We start from the raw sequence: 26,794 nt of genomic DNA on the forward strand, positions 1-26,794 counted from the left end.
TTCTGCAAATGCATATATGCTTATTACGTGCTATCGTTTAAGCTTCATCGTGCTGACGGTGAATACAATAAAAAAGCAAACCCTAGCCTGTCACCCTTATCCAGAAGGAATTTTTCAGTAGGGAAATGTCAGAGAGACCACTGGATTAAATTTTATAATACATATGATGCAATTGTTGATGATTGAATTATTAATTACTTAATATTGATTAATGTGTTTTTTTTCTATTAGTGGCATATCATATAGGCTTCATAATTGCATTTTCAAAATTTTCTAAATCTCTAATTTTTTAGCTTTCAAATAATTTTGTTTTTGCTTCAAATCATTCGTGTGCTTCAATAATATGCTTAAGTTAAATAAAACCCACAAGGCAAATGGCTTTTGTTTCAAAGTTGACTGGAGCACTGTGTTTTCTCACCTACCTAACGAAATGATTAATTTAATTAAATGAAACCATATTTGGGAAGTTGACATAACGAAATGATTTTGTAATTCCGTAGACTGGAGCACCATATTTCAAAGTAATTCCGTAGCCAAGTTTGACATAACGAAATGATTAATTTAATTAAATGAAACCCATATATAAAGCATATAGTCGAAGAGCAAGAGTGTAGAGAAGCATTATTTGAGAATACAAACTAAAATGGAGGTAGATCAGCAAGTTCTTCACATGAATGGAGGAGTTGGGAAAACAAGCTATGCAACCAACTCTCTACTTCAAAGAGCTGCGATTTCAATGGTGAAGCCCACAGTTAAGGCAAGCATAGAGCAGCTTTCTAGGAAACTCTTCTCTGACCGTTTGAAAATAGCAGACTTGGGATGCTCTTCCGGACCCAACACCCTTCTGGTGGTATCAGATATCATACACAACATCCATGCCACTTTCCGAAAACTGAACCGTCCATCTCCTTCACTCCAAGCCTTCTTGAATGATCTTCCCGGAAACGATTTCAACACTCTGTGCAGGTCATTGCCAGGGTTCTATAAGAAACTTGAGGAAGAACAGTTAGGGCCATGTTTCATTACTGCAATGCCTGGTTCTTTCTATGGCAGGCTCTTTCCAAAAAATTCTCTCCACTTTATTCACTCTAGTTATGCCCTTCTGTGGATCTCTGAGGCTCCAAAAGGTTTGATAACCAGGAAGGAGAGGGACTAAACAAGAAGAACATATACATAGCGAAAACAAGCCCACCTGCTGTGTATAAGCAGTACTTGGAGCAATTCAAAAAGGACTTCAGAGTGTTTTTGAGATCACGAGCAGAAGAGCTGGTTCCCGGAGGAAGTATGGTCCTCACAACATTGGGGAGCACAAAGAGCCATGATCCACTTAGCATTTGGGAAGTTGTCGGACTCAAACTCAATGATATGGTTTTAGAGGGTTTGATTGAGGAGGAAAAATTGGACACATTCAATATGCCATTGTATTTTCCTACAACAAAGGAGGTTGAAGATGTCATCGAGGCGGAAGGATTTTTTACTTTGCAAAGCCTTGAAGTTTTCAAAAATGATTGGGACTCCTATATAAAGCACGCTGACAGTGGCCTCGATAAAAAGGCAAGGGCTGCCGTACTTGCCACTGAGATAAGGGCTGTGGGAGAGCCTATTCTGGCAACCCAATTCGGAGAAGTGGCTATGGACGATTTGTTTCGCAGGTTTGAAGAAGATGTCCTTGATCACATGGAAATGGAGAATTGCCAGTTCATTGACCTGGTTATCTCGTTGACAAAGAAGCGTTGAATAAGATGAATATGCAAGAAACGAGAACAAGATTTAGGTTACATTGTTCTTTTTATTTTGTACTTCATTATAAGAAATAAATTTGCTTACTGTTAACTATTGCAGAAGATCAGCAGCCTTTCAGTAAAACGAAGAAGATGAACTAAAGAAAAAGAGACATATAGAAGAAGATTAACATTTCATCCGTGAGGTGGTTATTGCTTCTCTTATTCTAGTTTGGTTTGTTGGCTCAACGTTTCAAATTGCAGATGCATTTACAAACAAAATACTAAAAATAAAAATAAATAAATATAAAGCATATAGTCTTTTACGTCAAAATAATGTGGCTACCAAATTAAATCCGGTCCTTATCATCTCAACAAAATGTGGTTACCATATGCTCGTGGGGAAAGGAAAACTAATGAAACTAGATTCATCAATTCGATTTCGATGAATTAACACAATATTGAATGGAAAACGAACAATCCAAATCGGATGGTTCAAAAGGGAAGGCTCTAGGAAATAACTAAAAAAAGAAGAAGAATACAAAGATGAAGTAGAAGTAGAACACACGGCTCGAGTTGTATAATGGAAGTTGTCTGTTGCATGATTTTGCTTTGTTTTTGTCTGAAGAAGATAACTAATTATTGCTTAAATGTCGGCTTTGTATCACATGGGGTGTCTCACTGCTGGTGTGATATTATTGCTGAAATATATTGAGGTTTTGGTAGGCACATATATGCTGTTAAAACTTAAAATAGATGGTTCAAATTATCGTTGTAAGATGTAAAGGAGAGTCGAGAAAGGTTTAAGGTTGTTGGCATTCTTTAACTTAAAAAGTATTTACTATCGAATGATTCGAATCTTATTTGTTATAACACCAATTTTTCTCATTGGCATATATCAAAATCTAATTTCGTGTAAAAAAGGATAAGTTCTTATCCAAAATAATAATAATTTTAACTGTCAAACTATGATTTGTTTGCTAAAATAAAAATAATTCAATAAATTATCAAATCAATCATAATCATTTACGCAGGAAATTCTTGTGGTGGGAGAGGTGTGTTTTGTATATAAACATTAGACAAGGGTTTGGTCCACACCAACAAAATTTCCAAATACAAATTAGAATGTTAGACGAGAGGAATAGGAAAAGTTAGATGCTTGCTATCTGTTCATTAAGGATAGGGTTTGTAACTTAATTATAACACCCCATGTTGGTAGTTATTCTTTTTCCATGTGACATGTTTTTGTGTACCCAATTAGACTTGACCACTAGCCTAATGGGGTTAAAGAGTTTAATGTGATTTGGTGATTAGTATTTAATAGTAGATTTGTGTAGCAAATACACAAATTCATGCATTTGTCAAAACTCGAGCTGCTACTGTCTTAATATTTTAAATCAATCATATACCGTGTTTAACTTTATCACATAATAATGCATTATTAGCTTGGATATCATATTCATATCCCAAGGTAAGTCATTCCCATTAGGCCAAGAACAAGTTCATTCTAATTCTAACGTCAAAATTGCTTCTGCAGGGCTAAGTTTTCAAATCGTGAATCCTGACTTTTGGGACTGTACACTCACTTGGAAGCAAGGTTTCTTATGCTCCTGCAGGCCATGTGAGTCTGTGACTTTGTGAAAGTGTGAGAGGATAAAAAGGCTTAAGCCACACATTAAATTAAGGGTCCACAAACCATCAATGAGGATCAACAAGTCTTATGGTTGTTTGAGTACAAATCTCAATTGCTCATGACTTCACAAAACACATGTACTAGAGATGACACATGTCATCCTCTCAATGCACACAAGGTGCACAGATCCCCAATAGGACAGTTTATATGCACTTTGATGACACCTTATCTTAGAGACCATGATTTATATTGGCTTCAATAACTGCTTGAGCTGGCATCACATCCAGCAAATATTAGAGGAGAAATGTGTCAAATGACTCAATTCAATGAGTCATCCAACTTTTTTTTTTTTTTTTTTCTTTTTTTAATGTGAAAAGGTTAAGCATTATGAGTCGAGTGAATGGTCAAATGTATGTTTATTAGGTTGAATAAATTAATGGTCGAAGATAAGTGTAAACTTGGTTCGAAATGATCAAATTAATAGTTTAACATTAGCTAGGTTCAACAATAAAAAAAGTTGATCACTGATCAAACGAAGTCATTTAATGTAATTCCCTAATTAAATGACTAATATGGATGAAATATGCAGGTTCAATATGTTTACATAACGTTTATGTGTAAAACCTTGTTATGCTATGGTTATTCCTTTCTTCCTATATATACAATATTTTGCTACTTCATGCCTTATTGCAGATGCTCAAAAGCACATATTCCAGGCTGTAAGAAACAAAAACAAGTTGGAAAAAGGAAAAAAAAAGAGATCAAAGAAAGAAAAGGGATCAATATGCCAGTTTGTCTGGAAAAGTATGTGTGAGAATCCTATTAATTACATAAAGATATCAATTAATTAACGTGTGTAAGTTCAGAAAGGTCTTGTATGGACTTCTAATATCTTTCATTTGATTAGCGCAACTACTGAATCCTAACCACTGTTCAACCTCAATAACTTTATAGCTTGTGCTTACTCAAAAGGGCAATTATGATTATTAAAAGAATCAAGTTTCTCTACTTTACTTTGAACAGTGTTTGACTCCTTACACGTAAAGTAACCTACATTATCTTGAACACTACTTGATTTCTTACATGTAAGGAGGATATACTTACATGTAAGGGATTATTCATTCTTACATGTAAATTACACTTGTAAGAAAAAAAATTGCACACGTATTAATTGTAATTTATCTGCAATAAACAATAACTCATTACACATACGTAGTCGAGTATTTCACATTCGCTTAACCTCACCAAAAAATATTTGAGAGAGAGAATGAGAGATTCCCTCCAGCTAAAAAGAGGTTATCAATAATTGGTCTTTTACTTGCATTGTTACCTTCCTTATGCACCACTCAAGCTTTAAGCTCTGGCATATCAGAAGAATATATCCAAATATCTTCTGTAAAGTTGGGAGAGGAGGGAAGTCCCAAGTGAAAAAACATGGTGGCTTGAGCACATAATCCCATAATCCTCCCACCCAACAAATCCCCATTTTAATTTCAATTTGATTCTCTCCTTATGCAAGAACAACACAAACAAATTATATTATTAACAATAATTAAAAGCAAATAATCCCAAATTGCCAAGTAAGTAGGCAGGCCCCAACCTCCCCATGTTACACAACCTCCCCTTTACCTGTCCCCACTTCCTCTCCTTTTATAAAATCCCCATTCCCTCCCTTTCCCCCTCCTTCACTCCCACACCACCTCCTCCATTGATCTCTTCCCTTCTGCACATTCTGGAGCCATTTTTCCTAAAAACCCTAGTTTTTGGCCTTCTCTATTAATTGCTAAACCTACCCAACAGCACATAGAGATTTGCATACCCAAACACAAAATACATACATATAACATAAGAAATATGTGCAGCTCAAAGGCCAAGGTGACCTTAGGGATTGAAGTCACACCCATTGTGGCTAGAATCAATGGCAGGCCAGTCCTTCAGCCTAATTGCAACCGGGTTCCTAGCCTAGACCGGCGTGGTTCGATTAAGAAAATATCGACACCACCACCACCTCCACTACCATTGCCAACTTCTTCTGCTAGTATTACTAGTCCTAGAACTACCAACAAGGCAGCTTCATCTTTGTTAACACCTCCCATTTCTCCCAAGTCAAAGTCCCCAAGGCCACCAGCAATCAAGAGAGGAAATGATCCTAATGGCCTCAATTCGAGTTCCGAAAAAGTTGTGACACCAGGAGGAACCACAAGAGCTAAGATTTTGGAGAGGAAGAAGTCCAAGAGTTTCAAGAGCGCTAGCGTTGGTGTTGATGTTGATGCTGCTGATCATAATCATGGAGGTTTTGGTAATGGTGGATTCTCTGCTTCTAATATCGAGGCGTCGTTGAGTTATTCCTCTTCTTTGATCACCGAGGCACCTGGCAGCATTGCTGCTGGGAGGAGGGAACAGATGGCGCTTCAGCATGCACAACGGAAGATGAGGATTGCCCATTACGGCAGGTCAAAGTCTGCCAACTTTGAAGGGGTTGTTCCTGTTGATGCTTCTGGTAATGTAGAAGCCAAGGCAGCTGAAGAAGAGAAAAGGTGCAGCTTTATCACGGCTAATTCAGGTAATTTATAATCCTTAAATTATATTATTGGACTCAATTTGTGAAATGAAAATTATAAATAATGTTCCTAATTAACTGATTATTAATTGTTTTATTTTAATTTTATCTTTATCCTCAGATCCCATCTATGTTGCTTACCATGATGAAGAATGGGGAGTTCCTGTCCATGATGACAAGTAAGTCCAATTGAGCCTCTTTTGGACAAAAAAAAAAAAAAAAAAAAATTGAACCGCTGTACATAATGTATGTTCCTCTGATAATATAACTGATCAAGAACAGATAGGGTGAATACCAGACTGATAAAGTAGTCATTATATTTTCCTTTTTACTCATTTGGTTTCAATTTATTCATGTTGCAGGATGTTGTTTGAACTGCTTGTGTTAACTGGAGCTCAAGTTGGCTCAGATTGGACTTCCATTTTGAAAAAACGTCAAGATTTCAGGTGAGGCCTTGATTTTGTCATGCAAATTTTTACCACAAAAATTAACGGGTGGTGTATACAACGTTCTTCTTACAATAATTGATCACGTAACAAATTAGGATGAATGCAGGACCGATGATGTAGTCATTTGTCTTTTTTTTACGTATCATGCTTCTTCTCATTAGGTAGATGGGATCAAACATGTATGTTTCTGAAAAACTGCATTTTTATATACATTCCACATCTGCAGGGATGCATTTTCAGGATTTGATGCAGAAACTGTGGCAAATTTAAGTGATAAACAGATGATGTCAATTGCTTCAGAATATGGCATTGAAATCAGCAGGATCCGAGGGGTTGTCGACAACTCTAACAGAATTCTTGAGGTAAAAATACTAAGGAAGCATCAAAATCTGCAATTTCTTGCCTTTTGTCCTTTTATCAAATCTTTTCCATCTAATCTGTCCCCTTCTTTTAAGGACCATTTTTTTTTTCCTGATCAATGATCACGCCTTCTTTTTATGGACTTGTTAAAGAACATTTTCATTAGTTTAAGAAAACCCATGAAAATAATGTAATGTTATTAAAGAGAATACTTGACTTGACCATCATTAACATCTTACTTAATCTATTCTTCTTGAGTTAAAGCATAATCTATGATTCTTTTCTTCTATTGTTTGGTGAAAAGCTTGACTGGTGCGGTATTCCAGCTGTTGTCCATGATGTTTGCAATATATAACTACAATAAAGAATTATTATTGATGTTTTAAATAATTATATGTATTCATCCTTCAGTGTAGGGTATTAGTTTGGAACGTTAGTAACAACTTTTTCTGCAAATATTATATAATATATATCTCTTTTTCTTTAACACTTGGAAAAGCTAATATGGCTTAGTTTAGTAGTTGTACTTAAGTGTTGTATTTATACTAATGAACTCAATTTTTTTTATAATTACTTGCAGATTAAGAAGGCATTTGGATCATTTGACAAGTACATCTGGGGATTTGTCAATGAAAAACCCATCTCACCACAATATAAATTAGGCTACAAAATCCCAGTGAAGACATCCAAATCAGAGTCGATCAGCAGAGACATGGTTAGGAGGGGATTTAGGTTTGTGGGTCCAACAGTTGTTCATTCATTCATGCAAGCCTCAGGCCTCACGAACGACCATCTGATCACTTGCCACAGCCACCTCCGATGCACCTTATTGGCTGCCTGCCGTCCCACATTGGAAGAAATTCTGTAGAATTATTGACATCAAAGAGAGAAAAAGAAGAAGAAAACCATGGACAAAATTATAAACCCTAATGCGTTCGATGATTAATATGTTAGAGATGTGTGTGCATATAGTTTGCTAACTATATCGAAGAAAAAAAAATAGTAGTTACTTGTGATGGTTGTGAATTGTGTCTACAATGTAGATTAGAGAAAGGTTTGTGACTAGATATGTGAGATTTTAGTTAGGTGTCGAAAATGCATCAACAGTCAGGATTCACGATTAGTATCGAGAATTCATCATTAATGGTTCAGATTCGCATGCATAGCATGCATAGACGACTGATTTTAGTATTCATAATTTCTTTTAATTAATGTTTGAACTAGGCAGAGGTGATTGATAATTGGAGATAAAAGAAAGGTTTGGGATGGAGGGTGGTGGTGTAGTGGGAGCTGAAGGAGGAGACAGACATCATGTGCATATGCATTTGGGAGGCAAGGCATGTGTTGGATGTGTCAGATTTTTTGCTTTCTATTTCCATGTGACCCATCAAACTCTGAATGATTTGAATTCCTTTAACAGGCTGTGTGGGATACTACCATCATGTGTATCTCTCAATTGCTCTGGTAATTGAGTTATTAGTGTATTTTTCTAACTCCTTTTTTTTGCTTTGGGGGAATATTATACCCCATTGTATTCTTGGATTTGATGTGAGAGGTTTTGAGTGTTTTTTTTTTTTTGAATCGATTGGCATGTACTTCTGTTCTGATTGCTGACTGGTGACTAATAATATATATACCTTTTTTAAATAGTTTTTTTTTTCTTCCAATAGAAAAAGATTAGGTGAGATCAGCACTTTGTCAACGGTCTCGTACGAGGCACCTACCTTTCCCTAAGGGGGAGGACTATTACATTCAGAAACTCTCCGCCTTCCTGCCCGCCAAAGGGAGAGGACCTTTTTAAATGTTTATTTACTAAATAAGTTAGGTATCTTCTTCTTAGTGTTAATTTTCAAAAAGGTTTGCTTGACATTTTGAAGGGCAGTCTGGACATTGGATGGCTTGAATAAGAATGGGTGTTCAAGTGCAATAATTGAGAGGATAGGAAGTGGTATGTATGTTTGGACAAAGTAGAGGGCTTCACATGATTAGTGTTGACAATGGAATTATATAATGGACCTTATTATTTTGTACACTTACTTTTATTATTTGAAGTTAGACTAGTAAGAGTGAGAAAAATGGTTTGAATGCAAATTGAAATGAGTCAGAGAAGAATACTTTATTTACCAGGGCAATTTAGAACTTGTAAATTCTGTACTTAAGCGAAAAATAAAGTTATTTATAGTATGTGCTAAATGTTCAAGTGAATCAACGTAAACCTTCTCTATTTCTAATGAAACTTGTAAAATATGGAAAAAAAAAAGTGAAGGAAGGAGGACAAGCAATTTGTAAGCAAAAACCACCATGCGTAATTGCGCACTTAAGTTTTGGTTAAAGGAAAAAAATATAAAAGTAAGTAACTAAATTCTTATTTCTTTAAAGAGTATCTCCAACGAACCTGTTAAAATAAAATACCTCCGGAGTCATTATTTATTGGTTGCAAAGAAAAGGAGCATGCTTATGCAGCTTTGGACCGGTATTCTCAAAGTTTAACCTATGCGGGGTGCAAAACCCCTAGGTTATGTTTGATTGGCTGGTTGGAACAGGTTGTGATTAATTCAAATGAATATGAGTCCAATTATTTGTTTATTGTGTTAAAATGTGAGATGAACATGATTAGATATAATGAGTTATGAATTCATAATATAGTGAGTTATCTAACCTATCCTTATACATGGGTTACAAGTCATATATTACAAATCTCTGCCAATCTGATTTTATCTAAAGGCCTAATCATATCCAGCCCACCAAATGGGGCTCTAAGTCTTGCTACTGTTCTTATGGCAGAGGCAGAAGCTCTTTCCATTTAAATAATAAAGGGAATATTTTTGCTCACCACCCTTAAGTGATAGTGATGCTCACCATCTTATTTATCACTATTGGAAAAGTTTAAATTTTGAGATCTATGTAGTGGAAAGACACAAATCTTAAAATTTAAACTCATCCAATAGTAATAAGTAGAGTGGTGACCATTACCATAATTTGAAGGAGTTGCACAAAAAAGCACTCAATAAAAAGAGTCACATGCCAATTTAACATGCGCTTAGGGCCACGTTTTAGAACTTGGCACGAGTGTGCTTATGCAAGAATGCAAGTGCAAGTGAAACCAAGGTTTGATATGCTTTAGCTAGTTGAGGAGTGTTACAAATTTTTTTAAAATTCTGATTAAGTACACATAAAATATCATATACTCATTTATAATCCTGATTAAACACTATAATTTTTAAATAATTTAAAACTACACATATCTATTTTTTTTCTCCTCAAACCTAAGACTTCTCATGTACATGTAAAAAGAAATATTATTAGACTGTAATATTAAATAGCTTAATCACGCATATATTGAAAACAAAAAACAAAATAAAAGACAAAGGCCACATGTATGAGTGAAAACAAATTCTGTGTTGGGCCTTATAGCCAGGTTATATTCCAGCCCAGGCAAGAAGGAGCCAGGTCTCGAACAGTAATAGCAGGTTTTGCAGGGCTGAACAGGATTTAACAATAAGCCCGGATCTTCTTCTCCAATAACCGAACCAGCCCAGGGCCGGACCGCCGGAGGGGCCTGTAGAAAAAATCTGAACCGCCGCATATTTCCAGGACTCTCTACTTTCTCTCTCCCCTTCAAATTAATTCCGTCGTCACTTTCCCTCTCTCTCCCAATCTCTCCTCCCATTTGTCCCCTTCTCTCCTTTTTCCTATGAACTCTGATCGATCCTTCCAAAAGTAGGGCACACCACAAAACCTAATCCCCACCTGATACACCGAAACGATGCCGCTTTTCGTCTCCGACGAGGACTTCTCCCGTCACGGCAACGACGCCGTTTGGGTGGCGGACAAGGCCGACGCCTATATTCGGGACCTGCAGAGGGAGCTAGAGACCGTCAAGGCCCAGAACGACGCTGCTTCCATCACGGCCGAGCAGACCTGCTCCCTCCTCGAGCAGAAGTATCTCTCCATCTCCGAAGAATTCTCCAAGCTCGAGTCTCGATACGCCCAGCTTCAGTCCTCCCTCGACAGCCGCCTCTCTGAGGTCGCCGAGCTCCAGTCCCAGAAGCACCAGCTCCATCTCCAATCCGTACGAAGCTCGATTTTGCTTTCAATTGTTTTTCCATTCTGTTGCTTTCTGCTTAAGGGTTTGCATGAACAAATTATCGCGTTTGTTAATGCTTTTGAGTAGGTTACTTTAGTTATATCCTACAATTCTATGCTTGTTGGGTTTTCGTTTTCGGTTTTCGTACGTATGAATATTTTTTTATCTTGGTGTATTGATGTGTTTGGTCGTGCGTTGCTGTGTGTTCAGATTGGGAAGGATGGGGAGATAGAGAGGATTAAGGCGGAGGTGTCGGAATTGCACAAATCGAAGAGGCAGTTGATAGAGTTGGTGGAGCAGAAGGACTTGGAGATTAGTGAAAAGAATGCCACCATCAAGTCTTATATCGACAGGATTGTAAGCTTTCTTGCATTTTCCCATTTGGCATGTACGAGGTGGAAGTTGAAACCTTTATCTGCCATACATTTAGTGACATTTTCTCCTCCTCTTTATTGATTCTGAAGGTATTATCTTCTGACAATGCCGCTCAAAGGGAGGCTCGTTTGAGCGAAGCCGAGGCAGAATTAGCACGCACCAAGGCTGCATCTACTCGTCTATCACAGGTCAATCCTAAGTAAAATTTATTTATAGTTCACGTAAAAAAATGAATTTTTTTTTTTAGTTTGCCATTCCACTATCTCTTATGCTGCTACATTTTAGTTAGAAAGTTGCTCACCGTTGGAAAATAATGTTAAGGGTGGTGGCTAAGTTGGTCAGGACTAAGTAGTAGGTCCCTGCTATATTTCAACATCTTCTGGAGCATAAATGTGTTTACCATGCCAAATCTTATAATTTACAGGAGAAAGAACTTATTGAAAGGCATAATGTCTGGCTTAATGACGAGTTAACAGAGAAAGTTGACAGTCTCATTCGGCTTCGTAGAACGCATGCTGATGTTGAGGCAGATTTGTCTTCTAAACTTGCAGATGTAAGTGTAATTCTAACTATGACAGTAGATTCTCTATGTTTTATGTGGGCATATATAAAGCATAATGTTGAGGCAGATTTGTTTTATACAGACAGGGCATATGTCTTAGTAAGCATGCCTATACACATATATTTTTGTATTTACTTCTTTGTGAATGTACTTGATTTTTAATATTTTTAGGTTGAGAGACAATTCAATGATTGCTCTAGCTCTTTAAAATGGAACAAGCAAAGAGTGAGCGAATTAGAAGCCAAGCTAACGTCTTTGCAGGAGGTGGGGATACATTCCATTTGGTGTTTAAAATATGTTTCGTGTGGCTCTTTAGTTATGTCTGAACTGATTTGTTCATACTTATTTCACACTTATAGGAGCTACACTCATCTAAAGATGCTACTGCAGCCAATGAAGAGCGATTAACTGCTGAACTCTCAACAGTGAGTTCCTTGAAATGTCTTTTATATTAAAATTTATTTTATTTAGCCATATGTTCGACTGGAGACGATGTGAATTGAGCTTTATATGTTATTAGTTAATAAAGCATTGGTAACTGGTTTTCTTCTTTGAGAATGTGGAAGACTAGTTACTTGTATGACAATAGTTGGCTTTTGTAATGACTTATTTTGTTATATTTAATGTGAAAATTTGTTGTTTTTGCAGTTAAATAAGCTTGTTGAACTATACAAAGAAAGTTCTGAGGAATGGTCCAAAAAGGCAGGAGAGCTTGAAGGTGTGATCAAGGCTTTGGAGGTGATAATTTCTCGGTTAATCTTGTTTGTCTTTATATTATTTTTTATTTGGAGTTTCTGTACTATAATTTTCTGTGTGCTATCATGTAGACACATTTGAATCAAGTGAAAAATGATTACAAGGAAAAACTTGAAAGGGTAGAGTCTGCAAGAAATCAATTTGAGAAGGTAGATGTGTTTCTTCCCCTATTCCCATTGATGGGTTTAATATTTTTAAATTTTCATGAGCATAGTTATTCTGCAATTTTTTTGGGTATGATGATATGATTCGAAGTATGCCATAATTTACTTTGTTGTTCTATTTCTGAGAATATATATTTTATTTATCTACTGGTGATGGGACATTGCTTGTAATTGTTTTTTCCCTTGTTATAATGTCGTCGGCCCTGTTTATTTTCTCTGGACGTCCAGACAAAAAGGTGTGTGAGTTTCATTATGGTGTTTAGTTTAGTAAAGGCAGTGCGTAACAATGTTTCTCTGTTATTTTTGGCCCTTTTGGGTTGTGATGAGTATAGGAAGCAGCAGATCTGAAAGCGAAACTTGAAAAATGTGAAGCAGAAATCGAAGCTAGCAGGAAATCAAATGAGCTTAATCTTCTTCCACTCAGTAGTTTTAGCACAGAAGCGTATGTCCAACTTTATAGTGGTCAAAGAATTTTTGGTTTGTAGCTCTTATAAGACTAGTAATACGCAGGCATCTATTCTGTCTTATTTGATTTTTATGTTGCAGATGGATGAATTCATTTGAATCCCCTGACATTATAGAGGCTGATCGAGCAGTTGTCCCAAAGATTCCTGCTGGTGTTTCAGGAACAGCATTAGCAGCTTCACTTCTGCGGGATGGCTGGAGTGTAAGTAGTTATTTCAATATATTGCGAGTCATATTTTGTCATCTCTTCAGTTTATTGTTTGTAGTTTATTTCTTGACTTTTCAACTTAATGCCTCCCCTCCTTACATAGCTTGCAAAAATGTATGCGAAGTACCAAGAGGCTGTTGATGCCTTTCGTCATGAGCAGTTGGGAAGGAAGGAGTCTGAGGCAGTCTTGCAACGGGTATGATCTACATTGTGATTTATAATATGTCCTCTCTTCAGGAATGGATAATACTCAATATAGTGCCTGTGTTTGTTGAACTTGCATAAACTTGTGTTGCATACAGACTTTGATTTCTCAATAAAAGCTTATTATCAAATTATTAATACGTCCCCTCTTTAGGAATGGACAATACTCAACATAGTGCCTCTTTTTGTTGAACTTGCATAAAATTGTGGGACGTGTTTACACACAATTTTTTTTTTCCTGATAAACCTTTTGTCAAATTACTAACCCAATTTTTTGTGTTAGGCTGATTTACGTCTGTGTTGACTCCGATTATTGCAGGTTCTATTTGAATTGGAGGAGAAAGCGGAAGTCATTTTAGATGAAAGAGGTATATTCTTATATATATATACATATTATATAGGAGGTATATTCTTATATTGGTAGCAGTCATGTTTTACTATTGCTATCAATGATCATCTTTCTCAGCATCAGGAATTGAGACATTATATTCTATCGTTTGACATTTTGTGTTTGAGAAGTCTATTGCATGCTAGGATGAGGAGCAAAAATGTAAATTATAGAAATGTTTTATGCGGTATATGAATAGGCATTCCCCTGGATTACTAAAAGTCCAACTAGTGATGCTTTATTAGCTCTGAACAGCCATTATAAAGAACAAAGCACATTTGTTGCCTCCCTGAGCAGGTTTGTACATCTCAATTGTGAGCCCAATTTCAGTTGCAACAACACCATTTGCCGTCTTTAGGTCCGTCACTGTTAGGCTATACAAAAAAGAGTTGGACTTCTGGTTTACAAGTTTGGCACCTCATCTAGTTGTTCTGGACAATTTCTACTGCTGCGTAATTTGTTCATATAAATGTCCACGTTTAAGCTAACAAGAGCACAAGAAAAGATCTATTATTTTTACTTCTGATTGATCAGATGATTGAACCATGTGTTTATTATTAAAAAACAAATTACGACATACTATTTGTTGTACTGAAATTATTGTTGTCATCTATGCAGTTGAACATGAGAGAATGGTTGAGGCATATTTTTTGATCAACCAGAAATTGCAGAACTCGATTTCTGAACAGGCATACTTGGAGAAGACCATCCAGGACTTAAAGGTCTTTGACGTTATCCTGATTTTTGAGATACTTCTTTTTTCTCTGCCATATCTACTTATGCATTTCTTTTCCAGGCTGAGGTAAGGAAGCATGAGCGTGACTACACGTTTGCACAAAAAGAGATTGCTGATCTCCAGCGAGAGGTAATAGAAAAGCGCAGACTGATAATAAGATGCGTTATCGTTTGATTGACTATTCTTTAAAAAAATCTTGTCTTTGGCTTGTCTATAAAGTGGCAATGTTATATAACCTTCATCTGTTCAATGTACCAGTAGTAAAAATACTCTATACAGATCATCATCCACATTTTACTAACTAATCAGGCCTTTCAGTGGATCATGGTAAAACATTACGCATGAACATTAACTTGTATCACACCGTATCCATATCCGTATCTATGCTTCGTAGGTATCACAAGATAATTCACTATATTAATCAAATACCCATTGTTATATTTCAAGATGATGTGCTCTTATTTGTCTCTAGATTTATATCATTTTGGTTAAGAATAGTCTAGTGTGACTCATTTAAAGTCTTTCTGATTATGTCTTCTTTTACATTCTGAATTTGTTTTTAGAATTGTAAGAACATTCGATCATTTTTGTTAGTAAAAAATATCATGTTAAAATTTATCAAATTCGTAGTAGTTAATATAAATAATATTCAATCAATGGATGTATACGATTTATGCATGATATAATTTTACAATGTAAGTTTGGGAATTTCATGACACTTAATAATACAAATGCATCAATATGCTATTGTACTAAATCCAGCGCTTGTATGCATTTTGCCTGACTACACTGCATGATGTTTTACAATATAACCTGTTGCCATAGTTTGTGGTGTCCATTATCTTTCATTGTCTATTAGAAAATACACTCCTGCTAATTGCAAAAATGTTCGAGCTTGATTGGTCACGATGAGTTTAAATTTTGTGCTTTTTTGTTTTATTCCATTATTTAATTATCTTGTGTTCTATGGTAACCTGTAGGTTACAATCCTTCTGAAGGAATGCCGTGATATACAGCTTTGTGGGATATCATCTGGTCATGATAGTCATGACTATGGTACTGTTGCCGCTGTTGAGATGAACACTGAATCTGATGCTGAGAGGGTCATATCTGAACATCTTGTAAGCTTGATGCTCATTTTCTTTAATTTGACACTTACAACATGTGGTTTTTTTTTTTTTTTTTTTTTTTTTTTTTTTTTTTGTATGGCTGATTTTATCTAATTTCTTTTGGGTATAACAATGCAAACAGTTGACCTTCAAGGACATAAATGGACTAGTTGATCAGAATACGCAGCTCAGGAGCCTTGTTCGCAATCTTTCTGACCGGCTTGAAAATAGGGAAATGGAGTTCAAGGTTGGTCTGAGTTTCAATGTTTGTCAGTATGGAGCTTGTTTGTTTAGCTTAGTAGTTAGTACTACCACCTTGGCTTGTGAAAACTATTTGATGAGTTGGTGTGAATCTTGAACTACAGGAGAATTTTGAAATGGAGATAAAGAAACACAATGATGAAGCTGCCTCTAGAGTTGCGGCAGTGTTACAAAGAGCTGAAGAGCAAGGGCGCATGATTGAATCCCTTCACGCCTCTGTAAGCTCTTCTTAAGCCTTCTGAGGAGCAAGGGCGCACATATTTGTCGCTTTTACTATTTTTTTTTTATAAACTTTTTGTGATGGAAATCACATACTGATAATGAAAGGATTGACCTGCCTCTTGCATCTTCATAATTTCTACCTAGGTTGCAATGTACAAAAGGCTATATGAAGAGGAGCATAAACTTCATTCGTCTGGTCCTCGTATAGAAGAGGCTGCTCCAGGTCTGCCTCTCGCAAACTACATATTTTTTAAAAAAGTCTGAAAATCAAAGGAAGTACAATTCATAAATATGCTCCCTCTCTCTCTCTCTCTCTCTCTCTACATATATATACGCACATATAGACCTCTAAAAAGGCTGTGACTATCTTCAGATTCGCCAGTAGATGGAGTAGTATTGTAAATTGAGACGTATTTTACTTCAATGCAAAAAGGTACTGTGGTACAACTTACTTATTGTTTTTTGCAGAAGAAAGGAGAACTGACGTAAAGCTTCTCCTTGAGAGTTCTCAGGTATTGTGATCATTGGACATTATCTAAGGAAGTGCATGTCTGGTATTGTTGTTACTTGGTAATCTGTACTGCTATAAAATATGATAGAAAATATAAACTAATGTAGGAAGCTACAAGAAAGGCCCAAGACCAGGCTGCAGAACGAGTGAAATGTCTGGAGGAAGATCTGGCAAAGACCAGGTAAACAAATCTGTTAACTGTCCCTCCTCAGAGATGTTTTATTGTAAACTTCATTATGCTTTTCATACGTGCACGTCTCTTGGTATTTATCTAGACTTTTGACCTCTTGTCAAATTTTTCAATAGTTACTATTGTCATAATCCTGCTGCCTACTATTATTTTGACTCGTTACAATAGTATAGTGTAAGTTTCTGCAATGCAGTTTTGCTCTCTTTTTTGGTTAGTTTGTTATAAGCTCTGTCAACCTCATGTATTTAGTTGCCTGTTCAATAATACTTGGTGTTTTATGGTCAGGAGCGAGATCATATCTTTGCGGTCAGAGCGTGACAAGTTGGCTTTGGAAGCAAATTTTTCTCGAGAGAGACTTGAGAGCTTTATGAAGGAATTTGAGCATCAGGTGATCTTTTTTTCGGAATCTATTACCAAATATTTCTCTCTGCGCATAGTTCGTTTTTATATTTCTATGTGTGTGTAATTTTTTTTTTTTATCTTTTTATTGCTTAAGTTAATATTGGCACGGTGTGATATGACTAATCTCTGTTCAAGTGTTAATTTATGTTTTCTTGTTGGTAATGCATAAATTATCAGAGAAATGAAACAAATGGTGTTTTAGCAAGGAACATTGAGTTCTCTCAGTTGATAGTTGACTACCAACGAAAGCTGCGTGAAAGTTCTGAATCTGTTCAAACTGCTGAGGAGCATACTAGGAAGTTGACCATGGAGGTGACGCTTATTATCTTAGTTTGCAAAGCATGGTCACATTTGAAAGTTCTCACTTTACATCTTGTTTCAATACAGGTGTCTGTTTTGAAGCATGAAAAGGAAATGTTGGAACATGCTGAGAAGCGAGCTTGTGACGAAGTTCGTAGTTTGACGGAAAGGGTCCATAGACTGCAGGCTAGCTTGGACACTATTCAGAGTGCCGAGGAAATTCGTGAGGTAGCTCATTGCACTTTTGTTCTTTTTAAGTTAATTTTTATTGGATGTTTATGTTCGTCCCTCACATCTCATTTATGTATTTGATTTTATATCGTGCAACTACAGGAGGCAAGAGCTGCTGAGAGGAGAAGACAAGAAGAGTATACGAAACAAATAGAGGTATGTACTCATAATGCTCCACCTTTGGTTTCACCTCTAACTTCACTTGTGTACATGACGCTTTAGATTTTTTTCTTCCTGGTTGATGGGGTTGTTGTCTATGGGTTACACTGTTAATTTGATCCATGTGGAAGCGTTCCAATTGAAACCATACTTACGTTAAGGTATGTTATTTAAGGGTGTAAATATTACAAAGTATGATTACATTTTCAGAGGGAGTGGGCTGATGTCAAGAAAGATCTACAAGAAGAGCGAAACAATGCCCGCACTCTCACACTTGACCGTGAGCAGTCCATACAAAACGCCATGAGACAAGTTGAAGAAATGGGAAAAGAGTTGGCTAATGCTTTGCATGCTGTTGCATCTGCTGAGACTAGAGCTGCTGTAGCTGAGGTCTTTTTCCCCTTCATTTTCATATTCTATATATACTCTCCCCTATATGTTTGTAAGCACAATTTCAATTAGCCCTCAGAATACGCTCATGTATCATTGTTATCCCGTTTAATCTCTATGATTTACAAGTCAAGATTTGAAGTTTTTGTTGATAACACAGGCTAAACTGACCGATTTGGACAGAAGGAGTAAATCCTCAGATGTGAAGGTATAGTTTCTAATAAGCAGTATTCTTTACATGTTTGAAGTTCTTTTGTGATATATGTCATATTCTTAAACATTTTTCGATTTTCCTTAATACGTACTGACTGATATGGTTTTCCCCTGCATCTCTTTACATATGATGCAGGTTGTTGATGTCGATGGTGGGAGTGTATCTTCCTCCTTGACAAGTGATGAGGTAAGTTCTGCCGTTTACCTGCCTATTTCTTGAATGTTGCCTACCTTTTCTTTGTTAATTGTTTTCCAGGGTTGCCATTTGTAATATAATGCTTCTGTTTTTTCCTTTGGTACTGATATTGATATTTCAAATTTCCATAGATCCAATCTATGCATTTGTTTATTTTCATTTTGTTGACAGTGGTTGTTTTTTAGTTGGGAGCATGTACCATTCTTTGTATTGAGTTTGAATCAGTCGATCCTGACATTGACTTGGTTGATTAGGCTTTGGTGGCATTGCATGCTGCAAAGGAAGAGATTGAAAAATTGAGAGAGGAAGTGCAAGCTAACAAGGATCACATGCTACAGGTACTTAGTATTCCTTGACTTGCTTAATATCTTAAAGCCTATTCAAACTTATGATTTATCTCTATTTTAATTTCACAGTATAAGAGCATAGCTCAGGTAAACGAAGATGCATTGAGACAGATGGAATCTGCCCATGAAAACTTCAAGATTGAGGTACTGGTGTGTGTATATGATTTTGGTTGAATTAGTACTCCAACGTCTGTCAGTTGATAGTGAATTATGATCCCAATTACTTTACAGGCTGAAAAACTGAAGAAATCTCTTGAAACCGATCTTCTTTCTCTAAGAGAGAGAGTATCTGAACTTGAATACGAGTGTAGTTTGAAGTCTCAAGAAGTTGCTTCAGCAGCTGCAGGGAAGGAAGAAGCTCTTTCTTCCGCTCTATCAGAAATTACAAGTCTAAAGGAAGAAACCTCAACTAAAACGTGGGTTTCTCTTATTTTTCATTATGTCATGAATTTGATTATTCCATTTGGCATCTCATCTCTGTTTTGTTTGTAGTTCCCAAATTGTGTCACTGGAGATTCAGATATCTGCTTTGAAAGAAGACTTGGAGAAAGAACATCAGCGATGGCGTTCTGCTCAGGCCAATTATGAAAGACAGGTTAATCTGCATGTGTTTTTATGCTTTTTCTTGTATAATAAGGTTTGAGTGATTGTTGCTGTTGAATTAGAAAAATGGTTTATAAACTTATCCAAACTGGGACAATTGATGCTCATTGATTCGACTGGTCCAACAGGCCTGTCCTGTCAAGGTTTGAAATGTTGGAGTTTTCTTGGCAGCAGCTTCTTAAAGTCTTTTACTCTATGGGGTCGTGGTTTGATAGTGGGGTTTTTGGTAGATTTTTCTCGTTTACTTGCATTGCTTGTGGGAATTAAATTTTAAGGCTGTGATCGAGTCCAATCAGCTGAATATTTCTTTGAATATGTAAATAAATGTTTTTTCAGAAGTTGTACATGCACTTGTAAATTAGTTGTCAAAGGATCTAATGCCCGGATTTATCCCCAATAAAGGATGTCAATCAAACAATGATTTCTAGAACCTTTCCTTCAGCAGCTGTTCAGCACTGAGATTGTCATGCTTTACATATATTTTACCCTCATATACGTTTTATTCACTGATGGCTAAGGAATGATTCTTTATCTCGGTCAGGTTATCCTCCAGTCGGAGACAATACAGGAGTTGACTAAGACATCGCAGGCTTTGGCTACGCTCCAGGAAGAAGCGTCAGAGTTGCGGAAATTGGTTGACGTACTCAAAAGTGAAAATGTAACTTTACTCTCTCGTGGGAATTGTTGGTTTGCTGCAAGTCTTGTTTGGTTGTGTTATGCAAGCTGATTTTGTTTTATTTTACTTACAGAATGAACTCAAGTCTAAGTGGGAATTTGAGAAGGGAATGTTAGAAGAATCCAAAAATGTTGCCGAGAAGAAGTACAATGAAATCAATGAACAGGTTATTGAAGTGCATATTTAATCTGCTTTTGTTATGATTTGCAGACTGTCCTCTTTTCCAGTCAGTTTTATGTCAAAATCTTGAGGTCGAGTAAATTGCTGTTAATAATCTGTACGAGTCAAGTAGTTGAAACCAGGTCCGGTCTTTGATAACCAGTTTTAGGACTTGATACGGAAGATGAAATTTGTGACTGAACTATGCATTTTAGCTGAATTCTGTGCCATATTTGATTTTTTCTTTTTTCATATTCCCTTGTCTTCTTCTGAAGCTTCAACTTTATATGCAGAACAAAATACTGCACAGTCAACTTGAGGCTTTGCACATTCAACTGACTGATAGAGATCGTGGTTCAGTTGGAACTTCTGCAAGCAATGCTCCAGATACTTCTGGTGATGCTGGTTTACAAAATGTGATAGGTTATCTTCGACGGACAAAAGAAATTGTAAGTTATTTTTGCTGCTATCAATATCCTCTCTTAACAGGCAGAGACATATATAGTATAATTTGATAGTATTATTGTTTTCAACTTGACAGGCAGAGACAGAGATTTCCTTATTGAAACAAGAAAAACTTCGATTACAGTCACAAGTGAGTTTGTAAAAGGCGTTTTCTTTTGCTTATCCACCATTATTTGTTATTTTATACAAATGGAAAAATGAGGTTGTGATTAAACTTTTACTCTTGACATGAAAAAAGCCTAGTAAATGTTGCCGTGTTGTCGTAGAAATTTTCAGGAGGTCTTTTTGTTTTTATTCCAATCATGTGATGGTACTATGTGTTCCTGCATTTAGCCTGAGGATGTTTGTCTGTTGTGATTTTTGTATTTCTTATGTGTTATCATGGTTATTCATCGGTCCTTGGTTGAATTCATGCACTCATTTTATATTTGCTTTTGTAGCTTGAGAGTGCCCTCAAGGCTTCAGAAACAGCCAAGTCATCACTTCATGCTGAGCGCACGAATTCAAGATCAATGTTCACGGAGGAGGAAATGAAATCCTTGCAACTACAGGTTAGTTTCATTTCGTCGTGTAGTATTGTTCTCAAAGTTCAGATGTATATTATGCTTCTTAGCTGTTATCCTATATCTCTTTCCATTATTTTGTTGTACTGTAGTGCTTCTCAAACCACATGTGCAGTGTCAGTATATTCCACACAAGTGTCTGACCTTTGTTTTATTTGACACTGAACTCCCTATTCTGTGTTTCTGTGGACATTGCACAGCAGACTATTTTGAGATTATATCCCAATACCTACTATTTCCCCCTTCTAACTTTATGCTGTCATGATGAAATGTCTTTGCAGGTTAGAGAAATTAACTTACTTCGTGAAAGCAATATCCAACTCAGAGAAGAAAACAAGCACAATTTTGAGGAATGCCAGGTATTTGAATATTTTGACTGCTGAAAGTCCTTATTTGAGGATTCTCTATGTTTAGATAATTGTTTTTCATCCATGTAAATGTGACTCATTTTTTTTTATTTTGTTTCAGAAATTGCGTGAAATATCACAAAAAGCTAATGCTGAGACGGAGAACCTAGAGAGATTGCTACAGGAGAGACAGATTGAGTTGGAAGCCTGTAAGAAAGAAATTGAAATGCGAAAGTCAGAGAAAGAACACTCAGAACAGAGGGTTCGTGAGGTATTGATCTTGGAACTGCTTTCTGTCTCTCTTTTGCACTTGCATCTAGTAATTGCAAAACTATATGTTAACAGTCCATGATGGGGGAATTCTCTCTCTCTCTCTCTCTCTCTCTAGGATTTTGTCTTATTCTGAGAACTATACACTCTATGAACTATCCCTGCACACTTCAACCTAGTATAAACATAGACATACGTAGTAATAGTCCAGAGAGCTAGATTTCAATAATTGTATATCTATGCCTGGTAGCTGAAAGAGTCATTTGGACCTTAATACCATTAGAAAAGTTGTACAGTCTGCCGATTTTGTGGCAGTACCTGCTGCAGATATATGTAGGCATGCGCTTAGTAAATAAACACATCCAATATTCTAATGTACTCTCTTTCTTGAAGCTACTTGAAAGATATAGAAACATTGATGTTCAAGATTATGATCGCACAAAGGAGGATGTTCGTCAGTTGCAGGTAGGCTGACACCTTTATAAGCAATGTTAATTGCTTTAAGCTTGCTTTGCTCCTGTTAGTTATTATATCTTCGCCTTTTATACTGACATTTTATCGTTGATATGTGTGAATCCTTGTCCACTTAAAAAAGATGTTGAAAAGCATTACAAATTACGAGTGTATTTTAACCTATTGTTGATGTTTTATCAAATGGTTATGTAACTTATGTTAATGCATGCGATAAACTTCCAACTTGTTTGTGCCTTTTTTGGTTTAGTTTTTTATTTTGATTATCTGTACATTAATTATGTGAGTAGGGCAACAAACTATGGTGTGCGTCCATTTGTATCTTACTTTGTTTCAGTTCCCTTCAAATGTTTATATGATTTCTCGTTTGTACTTTTATCATTGTTACTGTATACATCTTTATTTTATTTTCATCATTTATGTCCTAAGAAAAAATTGGAGGAGAAGGATTCTCAAATAGTAGAAGTCAGGAAACTTCTTTCAGAAAAGTTGGAGACTGTATCACGTCTGGAGCAAGATATTGCTAACTCCAAATTGGAACTGACTCAGATGGAGAAGAGAATGAGTGACGCTTTGCAAGTTGAGGTACATCTTAGTTTCTGTATTCTATGACCAGATTTGGAGAAGTGCTTGCCATTGGATTTCTTATGCAATTCTGATGTATACCCTTCCCATGTCTTCCTTGCACAGGCAAGTCTAAAATCAGATATCGAGAAGCAAAGGAAGATCACTGCTCAGTATAAGGTTTTTAAAAGTTTCATGTCCTTTATAAGGAACAATTGTTACCTGAAATTAATTGCATATATTATATGTAATCCTCTTTTGACTAGTTTTTGACATTTGGAGTTGTGCTTATAAGGTGAAAACTTTTCTTATTTGTTGGTTGGTGATTAACATTCATTAATTCTGCAGAGGAGGCTTGAAATGTTCTCAAGAGAAAAAGAGACCCTTTCAAAAGAAAAGGAGACACTATCAAAGGAAAGGGAGGAACTGAGCAAGGAGAATCAAGCTCTTTCTAGACAGCTGGAGGAACTCAAATTAGGTAAGTTTAAACCATCCATCAGTCCTTTTCCACTCATTCGTGATATATATTATAATCCACTCATCTATCTGTTTTTGACTGTATCTTACAGCGAAACGAGCATCAGGGGATACTACCGGGGAGCAGGCAATTAGGGAAGAGAAAGACCAGAAAATTCAGGTTGAACTTAATAGACATTTTTGCTTTTCTGTATCTCTTTGACCTCGTTAGCAAGTTGTGACTTATTTACTATGATCGCCAGCTTCTGGAAAAGCATTTGGAGAGGCAGAGAGAGGAGCTGAGAAAGGAGAGGGACGAAAATCGTATGGAGAAAGCAACGCGCAGGAAGATGGAGAAGGCTGTAACGGATTCCTATACTAATGTTGACCAGGTTTTCTATCTGTCCGTTGTAGTAAATTCCATATCAGTTAAAGCATTCTACCAGTATATCCTAGGGTTTACTTCTGGAATTCAGCTGGACATGTTCTTAGTACTTTAATCTCAATGTGGATATAAGCTGTACTACGAAGTGACGCATGTGATGTTTTTTGCTTTAGGACAAGAAGAAGTTCATGAATGAACTCGAGAAGCATAAGCAGGCTCTGAAGCAGCTTTCAGAAGAGCTTGAAAAGCTAAAACATGCAAAAGACAGTCTCCCTGAGGTATGATTGTTATTTATCAAACCGGAAAGCAGATTCCTTTCACTCCCCTTATGAGTACCTATATTCTAACTTGTTTTACGTACTTTGTTCATCATATTTCAAAACCATGTTTTATACTTGCTATTTCACCTCCGTTTGTTTTAATAGTATATTCCATGTATCTCAGGGCACCTCAGTTGTTCAACAACTATCAGGAACCATACTGGATGGTCTTGCTGCTGCCTACAGCTTAGCTGTCGAAAATTTTGAAAAGACAGCACATTCAGTTCACAATGAGTTTGGAGCTCACGGTGTTCTGGCAAACACTCCTCCAGTTGCAGATACTTCATTAGTGGCTACCTCTGGTACTTTTGTTGAGCAATTCTTTTTATACTGAGGATTGGTGTACTTCATTTTTTATTTCCATCGTTTATTTTGTAAATCCTGCTAGTTCTTTATTCGTGTAAATTCGTTAACCTTTGTGTGCCATGCAGGTACTGCTCAAGCACCCACTGTTGTGCCTTCAATGAGTCCTGTGAAGAGCTTAGTATCCAAAGCGACTGAAGAAAGCACAAAGAGAACCACTTTGCCCAAAACCAATGTTGAAACTCGCAAACCAGGAAGGAGATTGGTTAGGCCCCGTCTTGTAAGACCTGAAGAACCACAAGGTGATGTAGAGATGTCAGAGATGGAAGGGACCCGCAATGGGGGCAAACAAGCGCCATCGAATGAAATGGAAGTTCAAGGAAATGCTACTTTGACACAACCGCTGCTTCGGAAACGTCTGGCTTCTTCATCTACTTCTGAGTCCCGTGAGGAAACAAATAATCAAGGGGAAATTTGTCCTGATGTGGCAGCACCTGTGTCAAAGAAGTCCAAAGGTTCAGATTCTCCACAGGGGAGTGAAGGGCAGCCATCTACTATTTCGGAGAATCTTGGGAGTGTTCCAGTCAAAGATGAACCTTTAGACGTCGCTGTTGATTTGCCGCAAGGTTCAAATGAGGAAGCTGCTGTTGATGCTGAGAAAGAAGAAACTGAGACTGCTGGGGAGAAGGTTGAAGAGCCAAATGAAGGACAGTTTGATGGTTCGAGTCAAGTTGAATCACAACCTGAGAAGGATAGTGATTTAGTGGAGAATGTGGATGGGTCAGATGGAAAAGATATGCCATCACACGATGGAGCCAAAGATCAGGTTGAGATGGAGCAACAGTCCAGTGATTTTGGAGGAGAACGAGAAGAGGGAGAGCTGGTCCCTGATATTTCTGAGCTTGAAGGTGGTGATACGATGGCCAGTCCTGAAATAGGGGAAGTTCAACCTGAACCTGTAACAACTCCCGAGGCTTCCCCAGCTAGGGGCGATGATTATGGTGTTGCTGCTGGTTCTGTTGTGGATATTGGTGAGGTCAATTCTCCAGAGATTCTTAATGATGAGAAAAATGATGACATGGATGCAACTGAAGAAACCGCTGATGGTTCCGATAAGTCAATTGATGGTAATGACCAAACTGCGATGGAGACTGATCAGGCTGCTGAAGCTACCTCAGTAATCGTGGATACCACTTCAACAGGTGCCGAAGCTACCTCAGTAATCGTGGATACCACTTCAACAGGTACCACATCGGAAGTTAGCATTTCAAAACAAACTAGTCCCAGTCTTGCGGCAGAAGAGGTGAGACAGGTGTCTCCAGTGACTAATCCGTCAACTACCATAAATATAACAGAACGAGCCGTGGTGAATGCACGCCGAAGACAACAGGCAAGAGGGCTTTCAACATCACCAAGCCCAGGTCGTGGTGGACCAGCTGGAAGACAAGGTGGGAGACCTGGACGCGGACGCGGACGTGGACGATCTCGTGGGTCAACATCTGGCGATCAAGTGTGAGACCAAAATTCATAAGAAATTTACGCTTTATCCCCCATACTGCCATTGAAAGGGCACAAATTTTTTCGATGTTCGAAAATCGGATATGGATTTTGGAAAGATGTTAGTTGGAGGATAAGTGTTTTGATGTTCAGTGAGTAGTATGTAAATCCATTTTTGCTTCCTCGACGATGGAGCACCTGCCTAATGTTTTGCATAGTGTACTTTCTTGTTGCGGGAAGGACACGAACACGACCTGTTTCGCTCGTTATATTATTAACGTTTACCAAGTTTCATTTGGACTATCATAGTTCTGCCTTTTGTGTTGGAGTTCTGCCTGGTTTTTCGGAAATGGTTGGTCTCAAACTTTCCGGCTACCTCATCGCTTCACCGGACTGGATTGAGTCACTCAACATTTTTGCGGTGAAAAAGCGCGTAAATTAATTGTTTGCGATTTTGGTATGGTCACACTGTATACGCGATAAAAAAGCGCGTAAATTTTTTGTTTTAATCCGTTT

At 37.1% G+C, this 26,794-nt stretch overlaps 3 protein-coding genes across 4 annotated transcripts; all 3 read left to right on the forward strand.

Annotated features, from left to right (window-relative positions):
- Window positions 1-517: 517 nt before the first annotated feature.
- Window positions 518-1,833, forward strand: LOC103958108 (salicylate carboxymethyltransferase-like). The gene is given in 2 exon segments (XM_009370335.3): window positions 518-1,126; window positions 1,129-1,833. Coding segments are annotated over 2 exon segments (1,092 nt in total). The 5' UTR covers window positions 518-643; the 3' UTR covers window positions 1,738-1,833.
- A 3,180-nt stretch (window positions 1,834-5,013) lies between these two features.
- LOC103958120 lies at window positions 5,014-8,370 on the forward strand. Its single transcript, XM_009370350.3, has 5 exons — window positions 5,014-5,917; window positions 6,036-6,093; window positions 6,277-6,360; window positions 6,590-6,725; window positions 7,304-8,370. Exons 1-5 carry the CDS (start codon window positions 5,209-5,211, stop codon window positions 7,589-7,591), a joined length of 1,275 nt encoding a protein of 424 aa, XP_009368625.2. The 5' UTR covers window positions 5,014-5,208; the 3' UTR covers window positions 7,592-8,370.
- A 1,888-nt stretch (window positions 8,371-10,258) lies between these two features.
- LOC103958121 (nuclear-pore anchor) lies at window positions 10,259-26,584 on the forward strand. 2 transcript variants are annotated; one of them, XM_048573799.1, is made up of 47 exons: window positions 10,259-10,795; window positions 11,021-11,167; window positions 11,275-11,373; window positions 11,610-11,738; window positions 11,919-12,011; window positions 12,107-12,172; window positions 12,396-12,485; window positions 12,575-12,652; window positions 13,000-13,109; window positions 13,214-13,334; window positions 13,444-13,536; window positions 13,864-13,912; window positions 14,551-14,654; window positions 14,729-14,797; window positions 15,649-15,789; window positions 15,920-16,024; window positions 16,143-16,256; window positions 16,405-16,483; window positions 16,729-16,772; window positions 16,879-16,952; window positions 17,247-17,349; window positions 17,541-17,675; window positions 17,751-17,891; window positions 17,997-18,050; window positions 18,264-18,443; window positions 18,604-18,651; window positions 18,793-18,843; window positions 19,107-19,190; window positions 19,269-19,343; window positions 19,431-19,615; window positions 19,692-19,794; window positions 20,344-20,460; window positions 20,552-20,644; window positions 20,931-21,086; window positions 21,179-21,232; window positions 21,543-21,653; window positions 21,947-22,024; window positions 22,134-22,283; window positions 22,676-22,747; window positions 23,183-23,338; window positions 23,444-23,497; window positions 23,666-23,795; window positions 23,887-23,954; window positions 24,037-24,165; window positions 24,332-24,436; window positions 24,603-24,780; window positions 24,910-26,584. In XM_048573799.1, exons 1-47 carry the CDS (start codon window positions 10,490-10,492, stop codon window positions 26,295-26,297), a joined length of 6,309 nt encoding a protein of 2,102 aa, XP_048429756.1. In that variant the 5' UTR covers window positions 10,259-10,489; the 3' UTR covers window positions 26,298-26,584. The 2 variants fall into 2 exon arrangements, with proteins under 2 accessions (XP_048429756.1, XP_048429757.1); XM_048573800.1 differs by having other exon boundaries at window positions 16,732-16,772.
- Window positions 26,585-26,794: the final 210 nt, after the last annotated feature.

Source organism: the organism of the source record quoted next, unplaced genomic scaffold (genome assembly GCF_019419815.1).
Source record: "Pyrus x bretschneideri cultivar Hongxiangsu unplaced genomic scaffold, Pyrus_bretschneideri_v1 Contig7, whole genome shotgun sequence".
NCBI lineage: Eukaryota > Viridiplantae > Streptophyta > Magnoliopsida > Rosales > Rosaceae > Pyrus > Pyrus x bretschneideri.

Coding starts and splice junctions, on each gene's coding strand:
- LOC103958120 (XM_009370350.3), top strand. CDS start 5,209: ATGTGCAGCTCAAAGGCCAAGGTGACCTTAGGGATTGAAGTCACACCC. Junction 6,094..6,276: donor GTTCCTGTCCATGATGACAA/GTAAGTCCAATT, acceptor TTCATGTTGCAG/GATGTTGTTTGAACTGCTTG. Junction 6,361..6,589: donor AAAAAACGTCAAGATTTCAG/GTGAGGCCTTGA, acceptor CCACATCTGCAG/GGATGCATTTTCAGGATTTG.
- LOC103958121 (XM_048573799.1), top strand. CDS start 10,490: ATGCCGCTTTTCGTCTCCGACGAGGACTTCTCCCGTCACGGCAACGAC. Junction 18,652..18,792: donor GTAAATCCTCAGATGTGAAG/GTATAGTTTCTA, acceptor CATATGATGCAG/GTTGTTGATGTCGATGGTGG. Junction 21,233..21,542: donor AACTTCGATTACAGTCACAA/GTGAGTTTGTAA, acceptor TTGCTTTTGTAG/CTTGAGAGTGCCCTCAAGGC.